Raw genomic sequence first — 14,835 nt, forward strand, 5'->3', positions numbered from 1 at the left:
GCCCTGAGGGGAGCAGGCAGCTCCCTCCCAGCTGCGCCGCGGTGCTCGAGTGCCAGCGTGTCAGGGGAACAGACAAGTAGTTGATCTTCGAAAAAAAAATGAAGGTGAACTGCTTCAGCTCTTTGGGCTTTTTTTTCGTCTCTCTGGCGTATTTGGTGTCAGGAGTTGGTGACTTTTGGCCTACCAATGCAGTGCAGACATTGTTTTAATTAATGAAATGCTTGAAGTTTGTGAGCTTAATTAATAAGCTTACTTTTGAAGAAACCTAGATAGTAATAAAATACATATCAAAGTATATGTATTTTTTATTAAACTTATATAATAATAAAAAATAATAAAAACCTCAAAGGACCAAGAGCTGCCCACCTCCCTGGCCACGGGAGCTGCATATGGAAGTGTGGGATGCTGTGGAGCGATGGGCAGATGCTGTCTATGTAGGAGAGCTGAGGTGAGGAGTTTGCAGGTCGGAGTGACCACAAGAGTCGCAGCCCTGTTGAGGGACAGGTTTGTGACTGGGGTCCTGGGTGACCAGCAACTCTGGTGTCAGCAGCCTGTTGGTGATTCACTTTTTGTCCTGCAGGTAGGGATTATGGAAAGTCCTTGGGCTCTTTTGCCATGCCAAGAGTCACGGGAATGCTAGGGTCAGGGATGATGGAGCGTTAGCATCTTAATTTCCCATGTGCCACATAAGGTCACAGAAAGCAGCCTCTCAGGGTCTGAAATTCCCCACGTCAGCCTCCCTTGTGCAAGGAAAGGTGTTGCTGTAGCCTGAGCCTCTGTGTTCTTCTGACTGGATCAAAACAGGTGCTTTAATTGGTGTTGACATTGTTCTTACAGGCAGCCCAGCCATGACTCACAGAAACCTGACTTCCACCAGTCTGAATGACATCTCTGACAAGCCTGAGAAGGATCAGGTAAGCTGCAGATTCAGACTTTGCTTGGTGATGCATACGGCTGGGAGCTGGATATTGGGGAAAGAGGCTCCGTACTATAAAACTAATGTGCAAGAAGAGTGTGAATGAGGTGAGTAGAGTAGTTTTGGATCCTGTGGCTGGATCCTCCACTTCCGAAGCACCAGCCCTTGAAAACTGCGGGTTAAACTTTTGCCAGACCTGAAGCAAGTCTTGCCATGTACATGACAATTTGCTGATACCCATGAGCAAGGAGGGAAAATACCCAGATACTGATGTACTGCAGATCTTCTTCCTTATGGGAAGAGCATCTTCAGGGGATACAGCAAGGCTTTGGAGAGGAGCAGAGGTCCTACAGCATGCCAGGGCGTGAATTCACAAGAGCCGTTGGGTAGATCAGGAGGATTCGAGGGGTCATGTCCCTACAGCGGCAGCTGATGGGATAGAAGATGCTGCCTCACCCTGTGCAACTGCGCGTCACTTCAGAGAGGCAGCTGTGCTGCAGATAACCGTGGGAGAACAGCTCCGAAATGGAGATCAGTGATAAAGTTAACATTTAGCCTTTAGCACCATTTTTCCACAAATTCGACTGATTTCTTAGACAAGGGTAATGTTTGCAGTATATCATATGGGCTGTCTTTGTGCCTGTTCTCGTCCTGTCTGCGAGTTGAAGGGTCTGAGGGGTAAGAGTGAGTTTATTTCAACTCTTAGAAAATGGGTGTCTGAATAAGGGCTCTGTGCAGATTTCAAAAAAACCTTTGTCTTTGTTCAAAAAGTGGGTTATTTTAAAAGCAAATCTGTTTCTTTCAGAGAATCTTTTTTTTTTTCTTCCCGTGTCTTTCAGCATTCTCTAGTCCCATGGTTATTCTGAATGCAAGTGAGAGTTACTTTGGAAAATTATTTGGGTAACGCAGTAATGCTGGCCAGCTGAGAATTACTCTAGTCCTTCAAATGATGGCTGGCTGCAATCTTCTGTAAGTGCGAATGTGCCTTAAAGGGACACAGCAACCTAATCAATGTAGAAAAGTGAGTTTATTTGTGTAAATAAATATACTTTCATGGAAAGAGAAGGTGGCCAACGTGTTTTGCGTTGATCTCGGTGTCATTTGGAGTTGTAGCGTACATCAGTATCAGTTGCAAAACTGTTCTTTCATTTCATGTACGCAGCCACACCTGGGGAGAGGGTAGTATTGTAAAATAGCTTTTTTTCATTGGGCAGACTGCTATGTTTTATATTTTTAATCACATTATAATTGGGGTCTTACAGACTAGCAGAAAACAAGTCTGAACATTGCAGCAGGCTTCGTAGATCTCAGTAGTGCGAAGAGTCGCAGTTTCCTCTCCTGCTGAAATGTCTCTGGACACATACAGATAATAGACTTTTTGTGTAAATTGGGTATAAAAATAGATGTTTTTGTCGTGCTAATAGTGAAATCTGTTAATAAGTCCAGTTTGGAAGTGCCTCCAAAGTTTTTAACTTTCAATGTAGATAAAGCCTGACTGTTCGTAGTGAAAACCATTACTTGAAAAATAACTAGTTCCAAAAAACCACTTAGTTAATTAGCCTGTGTCCTGCTGATGAACTTTGCACAATGGCACCCTTGTATTGTCCACCTTTTGAAGCTGGCTTGAGAAACCACCTTAGGTCTCAATTTCCGTTACTGATCGACTGCAGATCCTGTCTTGATCAAGTTTGTGAAATTGTGGTGATGCCTGGCAACTTTCCTGAGCAGAACTTAGCATGCCACACAGGAGGCGAGGGAATAATGCATCCTGTTACAACAAGAGGAGCTGGAAAGAGAACAGCTTTTCGTGCTTCGACAGCAGAGTGACTGGCTTTCATAATTTTGGTATCCCATCTGGAAGCTTGACAGTTAATGAGGCCATGTAGTGAGGTATGCATCTGCTGGAGAAAGAGGCTATTGCGATTTTTATTGATTTGTATGTTTAAGAACTGCAATGGGCTGCACTTGGTTTATAACAGTTGTCTGGAGCAGGACTGGGACCTATGCTCGCTGGTTTTGCAGAGATGAAGGCGAGTGTTGTGTTGCCTGTGTTTTCAAGGAAAAAAGGCTTTGAACAAACTTCTGTATACCTTCAGCAACTTCCCTGCCTACCTACATCCTTAATTTCCAGTTCTGCAACCTATAATGCTAATTGGAATGGCGCAATTAATAGTATGGTGATATTGTAGCCAGAATACTCCTTCAGTCTGTTTTTCAGTAGGTTTTTACTAGACAGAAAGACACCTGAGTAAAATTAAAGTAGATGTTCTGGATGCTCTCTCTTCAAATGGTGACGTGCTCCTCAGTAGATTTTACCCTTTTATTTCTTTTTGTTTCTGCCTCTATCTTTCTCTTCATGGAGCAGTGCCAGTGGCCAGTGCTTTGTAGTTGCAGTACGACCTCAAGACCTCTGTTTTTTAGGTTGGCAGGGTGGGTTTTGTGATTGTCACCCCCATGACAGGGTGGAAGGGAACACAGGGCCATGCCTTAGGAGAGCTCTTGCCCTGTACGCTCATCTAGCTGGAAGCAGCTGTGACGTTTTGAAGCAGCCATAGCTTCCAGTACTTTCAGCCTACCTGGGAAAGTCCTCTTACCCAGCTACCATCCTCTGGCCTCAGTGATACTGAGCTTTCACCATCCTAGAGATGCTTGGTCTCTGCTTAGCAACAGTTCCCTCGCATACTTTTTCCTCTGTGGCATTCCCCTGTGGCTTCCCTGCTCCTTTCCCCTTGATGTTGTAAGGTCCAAGTTGAAGACTGGTGCCTCCCGTGGTATGACTGATAATTCATGCTTTGGGATCATTCTCTGTGGAGCCAAACGAGGAGCAGATCTCTTGGCATGCTGCAGTTGCCTCACCACTAGTGAGTACTGAATTTTTCCATTCCATTCTGTGTTTGCAACCACTGGTGGTTTACAAGGATAGCCTTGGAGGTTAGAGGCAGCAAAACAAGCCTGGAGAAGGTCAGAAGAGGAGTGAATACTCTATGCAGAAGCGTGGCATGGTTTTGGCATGTTGTCTAATAGGCTTGGTCACTTCTCCTCCTCCTGGAGCAGGCCTGTCACTGGCAGCAGTGCTTGAGCATGGTCACCTGGACCAGGCTGCTTTCAGTGGCTCGGGTTGGGGGTGAGTTTCTTTGGATAATCCAGTTAAGGGGCAGTAAGCAGCCAGGACCTCAAAAAAAGCTAATCTGGCCTTTTGCCCAGATTGATCCCTCCCAACACAGGCACTTCTTTGAGGTGCTTGTTGTTGAGCCTGGTCTCTTGAGCTTATTTTTCAGTCCCTGCAGAGAGCTGACATTGCATAGTTGGTTCAGGTTTCAGGTGGGCTGGTTGCCTCTTGGACAGTGGCCTTGCAGAAGAAGCCCTGCTAACGTAGACAACTCTGTAAAGGGGCATAAGCTGGGACAGATGCATTTATGCTTCCATACGTCTGTGCCGTGGCAGCATCCAGCTGAGGTGGGTGCTTCTGTCCCAGCAGGACAGAGAGGTGTTCAAATGGCTTGGGATCTAGCTGAGGGCATGGCAGTGGAGTGTACTAGGAAGCGCTGGATATGCTTAGCTTTTCCCTGAAGGTCTGTCAGAGAATCCTCCCAGAGGATGCTGTCTTTGAGGTTTGCAAGGGCTTGCCTTGCAGAGGAATCAGGAAAGATGCACAGTGGTGGGTGCATGGTGGAGGTGGCGGCTCAAAGGTGAATGCACGGTGGAGGTGCTGGTGGTGGGATTTGCCTCCTGCAGGGACAGAGGAACAGTGAGCTATCCAGAGAAGCAAGACCAGAACCCTCAGCTTCCCTGTGGTTGAAACCTCTGTATAGCGAGGAGCCGAGCTTTGCTTTGCTACACAGATGCTGAACGTGGTTGGATATCCTGCCCGTTCAGCTCGGTGGCTTTCTCACAGGTTGCAAAGATGAGTTAGAAGACAGACAGCACTGAGCACAAGGAACAGTATGTGCAGTGGTCCCAAGACACACTGACATGGGTGGTAATAACAAGAGATAATGGTTTTATTAAAATCATACATAGAGCTCAGATTTACCTGTATTAAGTGTTGTGAGGTTGGTTTCTCAACTCTGAGAGAAGGGGTGGTTGTATGCTTACTTTGGATTTGCTTTGATCATGTTTTGTTTTTCTCTTACTCTTTGCCTTCTTAATACACTTGTAAGAGTTAATCTTCTTACTGGGTAACCGTTAAGCTCTTTCACAAAGAAAATGAACTTGGGATCCCTCTTGGGAAAAGGCTGGAGTCAGGAAAGGACAGAGGACGCTCAGGTTCTTTCCAAAGGATCAGCCGAAAAAGCGCTGCCCGTCCCCTCCCTGCCAGGGTGAAGAGCCGTCAGCTAGAGGGGAAGGGGGAAAGGTTCGCTGGCTGGGAGGTGAGGGAGGAGCAGGGACACACAGCTGTACTCAAGGATGGGGATTTTCCAAAAGGTTCTCCATTGGCCTTGCTCTCTACATATGGCCTGCCCTAGCAGTAATAGTTTTGTGATAGCATTTATATATTTTTATATATATTTTTTATACATAACTTTCATCTGGATCTACTTTCTGCCCTGCCTGATGGGACAGCCGCACACAGGCTGGGGCAAGCGCTGCTTGGAGCTGGGGTTGGAGGTAGTCAACGGATAAGACCTATGTGGTTGGCTTGTTCTTTGATAATTTTAAGATCATTGCCTTAAGTTTTTTGGTCGTCTTGTCCTCTGAAAACAATGTCAGTGTACTGCGGTTCACTAAAAAAACCCGAACAAATCTTGTCGTAACTTAAATGTCTGTTTGTTTATTCTCCCTTTCTCCTCTTGATGTGAAGTGTTTACAGACACGTGATGATTACCATCTTTAGATAATGCTTCATGGAAGATGGTGGAGTTAGCATGCATTCGTTGGCTTTGTGTCATTCATTTCTTGTATTTGAGACTGGGTGAAATAATTTTGCCATTGGAACAAGACCACATGAAATCATAAAATGACACGAAAATCTGAAAGTAATAAAGTCCTGGGTTACTTGTGAGGTTGGGTTGTCTGCTAAATTAAAAATGTCATGTTACTCTTTTTCCCCTTTAATTTACGGAAAGCAAATGATTGTAAAGATGAAACAAGAAGAAAGACCTATTACCGAAACGCAGACTTTGCAGAAAATCTTTAATGGCAGATTACTCATTGCAAAAGTTGCATCAATAATATTGATTTGGATCTCATGCACTGGCGACAGACAAAACACACGGCCTGCGACCTCGACTGCACATAGCGGCTGCTCTTGGTAGCCTGGTTGTCACAGCTGGCGGTCTGGAAAGGGAAATTAATATGACAGTCGTTTATTGTTGATGTGGATAGCACAGAAGCTGGTCACCGTCAGTGGTGACACAGCGTGCAGGCGCCAAAGCTTTGCTGCAGTGGCTGTGCTGCTGTCGGTACGGTGTTTGCCTGCATGGGATGGGTTGTAGAGAGCATCCGCAGGCAGCAGCAAGCCACAACTTCTGGTTGAGCAAAAGTATGTGTATGCTCACGGAGAGACGGTCAGCCTCTGTCTGCTCTTCTGTTGTTATTTTGGGGCATTGGGATCTGCTGGCGGTCACCAAAGCCTTAACAAAGCTTTTCGCCTGCCAGGTTCCCCACTGAGCTCATGGGATAAAAAGCCCTAATGGGATATTTAATGGTGTCTACAAGAGGTGAAGGTTTGTGGGGGAAGAAGTTAAGAGGGGAAGACAGCATTTCACTGCTCAATAAACGTGCTGTCTTGCAGGAGGTGTGACAACTGAAAAACAAGAAGGGGAGCTCCAAAGAAAGTCTTCCCTTCCAGCCTCCAGCCTGTGTGGGAAGCTTGCCCTGCAGCTGAACAAAAGGCGTGTGATCCATTCCTGCTGCCCTTCTCTGATCTGCCAGCAGTGCTGAGCACCCAGACAGCTGCGCGTCATTCAAGGGTTTATTATGTATGAATAGTGAAGTCAGGTACTTTGTGTGAAGCGGCTCCTCTCTGCCGCGAGAATGACGGCTTGATTCCTTCTGCCGTGTCACACTGAGATTGCAAAAGAGACCTCTCCCACGTCCTGAGCATCTTGCAGAAGATGCCAAGGCCCTGGCTCAAACCGCTCTGGTGATAAATAGCTTCAGTAAAGGCCACCGAATTGTGATTTTGCTGTTTTATCATGTTTTTGCTTTGGGCTTGTTTAATGTTTTGGCAGTTTGTTAAAGATAATTAGGGAAGAGGAGGGGTGTTCCCTTCCATTGTGTTTCTGTTGGCAGAACGCTGTTCTGAGGTAGCAGTGTGGAGAGGCGATTTGCCTTCATTTGTCTTGTTTTATGAGGCGTTGGCTGCAGCTAATGTACTGGTCATTTGCAGCGAGATAGACAAGCAGAAGCAGCGGCACTTTTGGATGATTTATTTCTCTTTTCTGTTTTCCAATTAATAAATCAGCATCTGGGCTTCCTGCTCTCTCCTGGGCTCTGAGCTCTCTATTGCCAGATCCGTCGGTGGTACCAGAGCGGTGTCTGAAAGACCAGGACTTCTTGTGGCAGGAGAATTCCTCCTGCTCTTGAAGGGCGAGCTGTTTGCTCAACTTTTTCTCTGACACCATCTGATTCCAAACTGAAAGACCCAACAAAGGTTTCTTGATGTCCTGGTTTTGGCTGTGGGATAAAGTTCGTTTTCTTCTTGAACAGTTAAAAAAAGACAACCTTGTGGTTTATGCTAATCTGGTCCACAGCAGAGATGGGTCTAGAAAAAGCAGGTGCTTCTGGTGGGCTATCCAGCAGACCTGGGGAAGGTGAAGGGAATGTACGCGTGTTTGTGCATGTAGATCGTTCAACCACATAGAGTTAGAAAAGATCGGATGCTTCTGCTGGTTGAAGTGCACCTTAGCCAAGTTATACATCTTCTGTATATTTACTGCACATAAGCTTTTCTGATATATTTATATGTCTCGGCTGCTTGGTAGTTTGGATTGCTCTTATCTGAACTCCAGCCAGCTTGCAAGTACTGCCTTTGTTGAAGAGGGTGCCCAGAACAGGGCTATGGAAGAGAAGTGGTGGGCAGCGGTTTGCTCTGCTGGGGATCAGGTGAAGGTCTGCGCCGTGGCATCCCCGTACTTCACGCTTTATTGCTGGTGGCATCCCACGCTCCAGTCTGATTTTCTTTTTATTAAAGGCTCATCTGCAGGTCAGAGGGGTTGTCAGGGCAATTATGCCATGCTGCAGGTCCACGTGGCAGACCCACAGGCTGCACCAGCTGGAGCCACCGAGCTGGCTGACCCATACTGATGAGAAGTGATCCTTTTGCTGAGTATGAGCTGTGTACACCAGGAGGTCGGGGGGGTTCCACGCAGCCGACTGGTGTGGCTACACTGGCAGCACTTCTACATGTGGGTTATGCCTACATCTGGAAAGCTGGCTTTGTGCTCCCGACCGCCTGGCTCTTCACCACCCATTCCTCTGCTGGTGCAGGTACCACCACTGCCTGCCCAGCGCTAGTCTTACTTTTCCATTCTCTCTTACTTCCAGTGCACATTGATAGGATTTTTTGGTGTGGTTTTCATCTTTCCGGCCAGTTTCAGACTACGCTGCCATGCACTGGCTTGCAGTTGCAGTATCTGAGTCACAAGTGCTTCAAGGGAATGTTTATAAAAGCGTCCCCACATGATTAATCTGTGGGAATATCAGTGGCCTTCTTATACTTGGTATTGTTTAAGCCGTGTTTGGGCTGAGCTCTCCTTTGGCAATGTACCTTGGAGTTTCACTCTGCTGGTCCCATGCAAGACATCCCAAACCACAGCGTGCCTGCAGCCGCATCCTTTCTCCGTTTGAGCAACCTTTTTGGGACGACAGGGCTTTAATCCTCTTCACAATGCCCAGGGGACAGTTTGTCATTTATGGTGTTAGAGCTGGGATCGTTGGCTCTTGATTCATGTAGCCTTAATAATCTGAAAATATTTGACATTATTTTCTCAGCCTTATCTGTGAATGAGAGTGATTGAGAGGAGTCAAGTACAGCCTCTGTCAGCCCCTTTGTGGCTGTAGTGCAAGTGGGCTGTAGGAAGCTGGGGTCATTCCTGCTGCTGTTCCCGCTTCTGTCCCTCCTCCCGTGGGAAATCCTTTGGTCGTACTCTGTTAAAATGTCCTTGGCAGCTCCAAATGGCTGAATCGCTAGGACTTCTTTAGTGCTTAAGATGTAAAAATAAAAGGGACATTTACAGAAAAATCTGTTCTATCAGGGAGCTGTTATTACTGAGCTGATGCAAAAGCATATAGGAAATGAATATATGCTGATATAAGGGGAGTTTCCTGACTTGACATTATCTTTGCTTTCAAAGGGCTTGTATATAGGACAAAACCCAGCTCTGAATGAATATGGTCAGTCAGAGAGAGGCACAAAACCCTTGTTATTTGTTGTGGTGTGTGCAGTGTTTATTCAAACCGGTGTTTCCATATCAACAGGGCATCTGTGCCAAAGCCAGCTCTAAAGCTAAAAAAGAAATTGGCCTTGTTGAGAGAAACCCTCCTGCCTTTCCCGGGGGAACGATGGACGGGAAGGGCACCGATGGGATCCCACTGTTTGGAATGAAGTCCAGTGATTAATGGTGGGAGTGATTCGCTGCTTTTCCTGTTTGAACGTCTCCCCATCTCTGCAGTCACCAGCAGATATTCCTAATTTTTAGGTCTGTCAGCCTGGATGACCTACTTTCACTCCATGGAGCTCCAATGGAACCGACTGTCTTCCAGCACAGATCACTGCCATCTTTCTGAAGGAAAGGAAAAGTTTCTAGGAAGTTTAGTTACATGGAATTTCATTTACTTTGGTCTTTTTTCTTGATGCAGAGAGCAGTTTTGCTTGCGTGGGTTCTCCCCGCAGTGTATCAGCAGCGCACCTCTAAAGCATTCCTGGGGAATGGAGTTCTGTACGCAGACAAAGCCCAGAGCACTGGAGGTGTCCCCTGAGGTACACATTCATGAGATAATTTATGGGGAGGTAATCTTAAACGTATATGTGAGCAGATACAGAAAAACAGAGAGACAGAGGCAGGTTCAAATTCCTGGGGGAATTAACCTTGCTTGAGTACAAAAGCTCTGTGTGTCTGCGCTCAAGTGTGGGAACCCCCTGATGAAACACGACGCTGTGATGAGGTGAGCACACATAACCCCGTGCAGAGTAAACAGAAGGTAGAGTGAATTTTTAAAAAAGGCTTTTGTTAAATAATGCAGCCGTCACCTCTTCTTTCCCCCCTGCCTCGTATCTGTGGAGGGGTTTCTTTCCCCTGAGCCTTTGTTCGTGCTCTCGGGCAGCTGCGTGCCACCTGCCAGGTTGGAAGATCATGGAATCACAGAACGGTTTGGGTTAGAAGGGACTTTCAAGATCACAGAATCACAGAATGGTTTGGGTTGGAAGGAACCTTCAAGATCACAGAATCACAGAATGGTTTGGGTTGGAAGGAACCTTCAAGACCATCTAGTGCAGCAGGGACACCTGCCGCGAGACCCGGTTGCTCCAAGCCCTGTCCCACCTCCCCTAAGGTCCCCCCATGTTGCGCTTGGCTTTCATGTAACAGGAATTTGGGGAACTGGATCCTGTTTCCTGTGATCAGGGACCGTTAAACCTTCCTTTAGTTACACAAAGCACCACATATGCGGTTAGGTTTGTGATGGTTAATCTGTATGGTCAGTGTTTAAGAGATGCATTTAGTGGGTTTGAGTTTTGCTGCACGGTGAGCTAAGTAGGAGGAGCCAAAAAATCATATCCAACCCTTCATGTGGATTCCTCCCCTCCTCGTCATCCCCGCATCAAGCCCTGGCTGTTTTTAATACTGTAGTGCTGGAGGTTGTCAAATATAGTGAACTTAGAAATGACAGAAAGAAATGCAGCAGAGCCGAAAGGAGCAAACTGTAATGGAGTCTGTTGGAGATGCTCAATATAATCTAGGGGTCTTCAGCTTGGAAAAGTGTGGCTTGGGGAAGAGTAGGGAGATTTGTGCAATGATGAAGGGCATAAAGAAGAAGAGGGGTGGAACATCTTCCTCGCTGGATGAGGTAGCCCTGGTAGCGTCGCTTTCCCAGAGCAGGACTGCCAAAAACGGCCTTCCTGGCTGTATTTTAGATATTTGCCAGCTAGATAGTGTTATCGATGTCTCACGCCAGTGGTGTTTGCTTTGATTGCTCAGTTCCACTGATGCTAGCAACTAAATGCTGCTAATGGGAGGGGGAATTCAAGCTGGCACTGAGTATCATAGAATCACAGAGTGGTTTGGGTTGGAAAGGACCTTTGAGACCCTCTAGTTTCCCCCCTGCCACAGGCAGGGACACCTCCCACCAGCCCAGGCTGCTCCCAGCCCCGTCCAGCCTGGCCTTGAGCACTGCCAGGGATGGGGCACCCACAGCTGCTCCGGGCAGCCTGGGCCAGCGCCTCGCCGTCCTCACGGTGAAGAACTTCTTTCTCATATGATGTAAATCTCCCCTCTCACAGCTTAAAGCCATTCCCTCTTGTCCTATCACTACAGGCCCCTGTAAAAAGCCCCTCTCCAGCTTTCCTGACGGCCCCTTTAGGCACTGGAAGGCCGCCGTAAGTTCCCCTGGAGCCGCCTCTTCTCCAGGCTGACAACCCCAGCTCTCAGCCTGTCTGCACAGGATCCTGCGTGGCTGGAGGAAGGTGGGTTATGAAGTTTTAGTACCTGTTCATAGCTTCCCTTGGTGAAGTCAGTGGATGGCCCTTTCATTCTGATTTTGTTTTATTAATGTTATTGTAAGGGTGAGACGACAAGGTTTATTAGTTGTCTCCTGTATCTATGTAATGGCTTTAGACCTGAGTAACATTTTGCTTTGATTTTTCCTTTTGCTTTAAGCTTGTGAGGGCTTCCCTGCTGCAAACTCAGCAGACACTATTAGGTGAGGACAGCAGGGATATCCCACAGAGGCAGCTGCTTTGCCCATAGCCGAAAAGCTCAACCCAGTCACAGCCTCCCACATCTCTGACAGGTTTTCTTTTGTCCCAGCCCTCCTTTCACTTAGGGCTGATTTTTCAAACAGGGCGTAGCTGCGAAAGCTTTAAGTTGTGTAAAATAAGGATAAGATGGCATGCAAATGGGCTAGCTGTATCCCATCTCCATTGATCGAGATGACTCTCCCCATGCAACCTGGCATGTAAGTCCAAGCAGTGCACGTCGAGCGAGTAGCCCAAGTCAGCAGGCACTGAGCATGGGGCTCGGTGCGCCGCGATGTCCTGTGCGGAGGCACGGTAGTTGCTGCTGCCGTATGGCACGCTGCAGAACTAGGTCCCCAAAGGGCAAGTGATTTCACCTTTTGTAGGCTTGTAACCTCAGTGTCAAAGGAGGCTGTTCCCAAATAGGTGGTGTGTTTCACTTGAACTCCAGCTCACACAGCTGGAGGTTTTTGTTTGGTAACTCTTCCTTAGGCTATGGGTGATCAAATATGACTATGACACGTAAGGGCAAACGGATTCTTCCAAAGATCCGTGCCAACATGTTCCTTGCAGGCTGTTCTGCAATGGCTGGAGCAACATTACAGTAATGTGACTAGCTAAAGGGCTTCTCTAATTTTAGTGCTGTATCATGGATTTTTGGTTAGCTTTGTGTTTCTGATGCTTCAGCTAATGACTCATTTAGTGGAGTTTTCACTTGCCTTGGGTGTTCTCTTGCCTTGGACAAGCCTGCAAACTGCTTGGCAGGGTGTGCCAGGATCACGGGCAGGAGCCATGCGTTTGTTCAGCCAAGTGCTCCTTTTCATCGTCTCTTGCTCTTGGTTATTGGGCAGCTTTGCTGTTGGTTGTTCTAGGTGCTCCCAAAAGAGAGGAAGAAGCTTCCCATCCTTTAAAAACAAAGTTGTTGCTGAGTGATTTAGGAAAATCAGCCTGGTTTGGTCCCTTAAATTGCTTTTCAATATCTTGCCAGGATAGGGGCACGTAACTAACCTGGGCGCTCGCTTGGCCCTGGCAGCTGCAGTCACTCCTTGCTGCTTCCCAGGGCTGTGAGCTGGCCTCTTGATTTTCCTTTACACCTGCATTTCAGGCTGGAAACTGCAGCGGTTGGGAGCTGCTCCACAGGCTGCACAGCAGTCTCCTCTGCAGAGGCGGCAGCATCTGTGAGACGGCAAGGCAGACAGGTCTGCAGCACAGTAACATGCCCGAGAGCAAAGGAACAGATGCAATGAGAGCCCTGCATACTTGGGAACTGCTTTCATTTCCAATAAATCTTAAGTGATGCTGATGATAACAGAGTGTTAAAATACATTTAGGGAAATTGCAATTTTCAGGTTGCCATGCCTGTTTGCCAGTAGAGTGTTGGAGATCTGTGCCCTCTAACGTAACATTAGTGGTCGGGTTGGAATGATGCTCTATTTAGCAGAGTGCAGGGAAAGGGAGTATAGTGCTTCCAGCTGCTTGGCCTCCCTCCCTCCCTGCTGAGGTGCTGCTGAGGGCTCCAATCTTTCTGAAGCTCCTTCGGGGAATGGTTCAAAATGGACTGTAAGTGCTGATTGCACCCTTCCCATCACCTGTCTGATAAATGATTTAAGAAAGTGGTGCCGCAAAAGTCATTTGGAGCAAAAAATCCACGATAATGATAGCTTTTCAAAATTAGTCATGCTGTTTTGATGTGCTGGGCAGAGGGGAGGCAGAGGGGGGAAAAGGGCCGGTCCTCTCGGCCTCAGGAGCTGGTCAGCTGCCTGAGCTCCTGCTTGTTGGTTCTAGTTCAGAAAGGCACCTGGGTATGAGCCAACACTGTGCTTGTTCTGCAAGATGCACAAGCACGTGACCAACCTGTTCAGCAAAGTTGACCGTTTATTGTGGATTTGCTGCCTTCCCGTTATTTTTTTATTTCCAGTTTCCTCCATAGCACTATTGTGGAAGAACTGGTTGCACTTTTCCAGGCTTCCTCCACAGAGTTCCTTGATGCTTATTTAATATTTTCTCTGGTGGTAATCCTGACTGAAGTGTGCAAGAGTAGGATTGTTCCAGCAGTTTTCTTCCTGCTGAATCAAGTCATGCCTTTTCATGAGTTTTTTTTTTCTGATTTTCTACTTCCTTGAGTTGCCTGGCAAAGCTCATTACGGATTTGTAGCCCAGTTTAGCGTTACCCCCTGCTGATGTTTCTGGCAGTACATCCTCCCTCACCATTCACCCTTAGCCAGAGCAACACAGAGCATCTCCAAAGATCATTCAGGGTGAGAGGTAGGGGGTGGGAGCCAACTAAGGGCAGGATTTTTCAAAAGCCTTCAACTTCAAATTAATTCTGCCACTGCTGAAGTTAAAAACAAAGCCGTCTCGGATCTGAGGACACTCAGCAATCCCTCCCTGGCTGCGAGGATGCAGCCTGAGTGCTAAGCTGCACAGAGGGGTGCGTATGAGGTGAGGGCAAAGATGCCCCCACCAGAGTGGCCAAGGCTGCAGGAGCTTGGCCGGTGCTGCAGAGAGGGCTAGGGGTACGAGCAGTGCTGCTCGCATCGCCCTGCCGTGCCGTGATAACAACCTAGCAGAAAGGCAGTCCTCTGCCAGCCTGAAGAGATTTCCAGTGCCAGGAAGGTACCAGAAAAGAGGCAGGAGAGGCTGTTTTTTAAAACTCAGCTCCTGCAGTGTTCTCCCGTTATCAAATCAGAAGCAATCAATGACATTTCTACATAGTTAAACTTGGTTCATATTTTGTCAGCTAAAGGATGCATATTTATAGAATCATAGCATCACGGAATGGTTGGGCTGGAAGGGACCTTGAAGACCCTCCAGTTCCCACCCCCTGCCACGGGCAGGGACACCTCCCACCAGCCCAGGCTGCTCCCAGCCCCGTCCAGCCTGGCCTTGAGCACTGCCAGGGATGGGGCATCCACAGCTGCTCTGGGCAGCCTGTGCCGGTGCCTCACTGTCCTCATGGTGAAGAACTTCTTCCTGATATTGAATCTAAATTTACCCTCTTTTAATTTAAAACCATTCTCCCTTG

The 14,835-nt window shown here is 47.4% G+C and overlaps 1 protein-coding gene across 10 annotated transcripts in view; it reads left to right on the top strand.

Annotated features, from left to right (window-relative positions):
• SLC4A4 (solute carrier family 4 member 4) overlaps window positions 1–14,835 on the top strand; it is a 236,856-nt gene that overhangs the window by 162,132 nt on the left and 59,889 nt on the right. For all 10 annotated transcript variants that reach the window (XM_055700701.1, XM_055700702.1, XM_055700700.1 and 7 more), the window contains one exon: window positions 838–914. In XM_055700701.1, coding sequence (XP_055556676.1) covers window positions 838–914 — 77 coding nt within the window. The remainder of the gene's footprint in view (window positions 1–837; window positions 915–14,835) is intronic.

This window comes from Falco cherrug, chromosome 1, assembly GCF_023634085.1.
Source record: "Falco cherrug isolate bFalChe1 chromosome 1, bFalChe1.pri, whole genome shotgun sequence".
Classification (NCBI taxonomy): Eukaryota; Metazoa; Chordata; class Aves; order Falconiformes; family Falconidae; genus Falco; species Falco cherrug.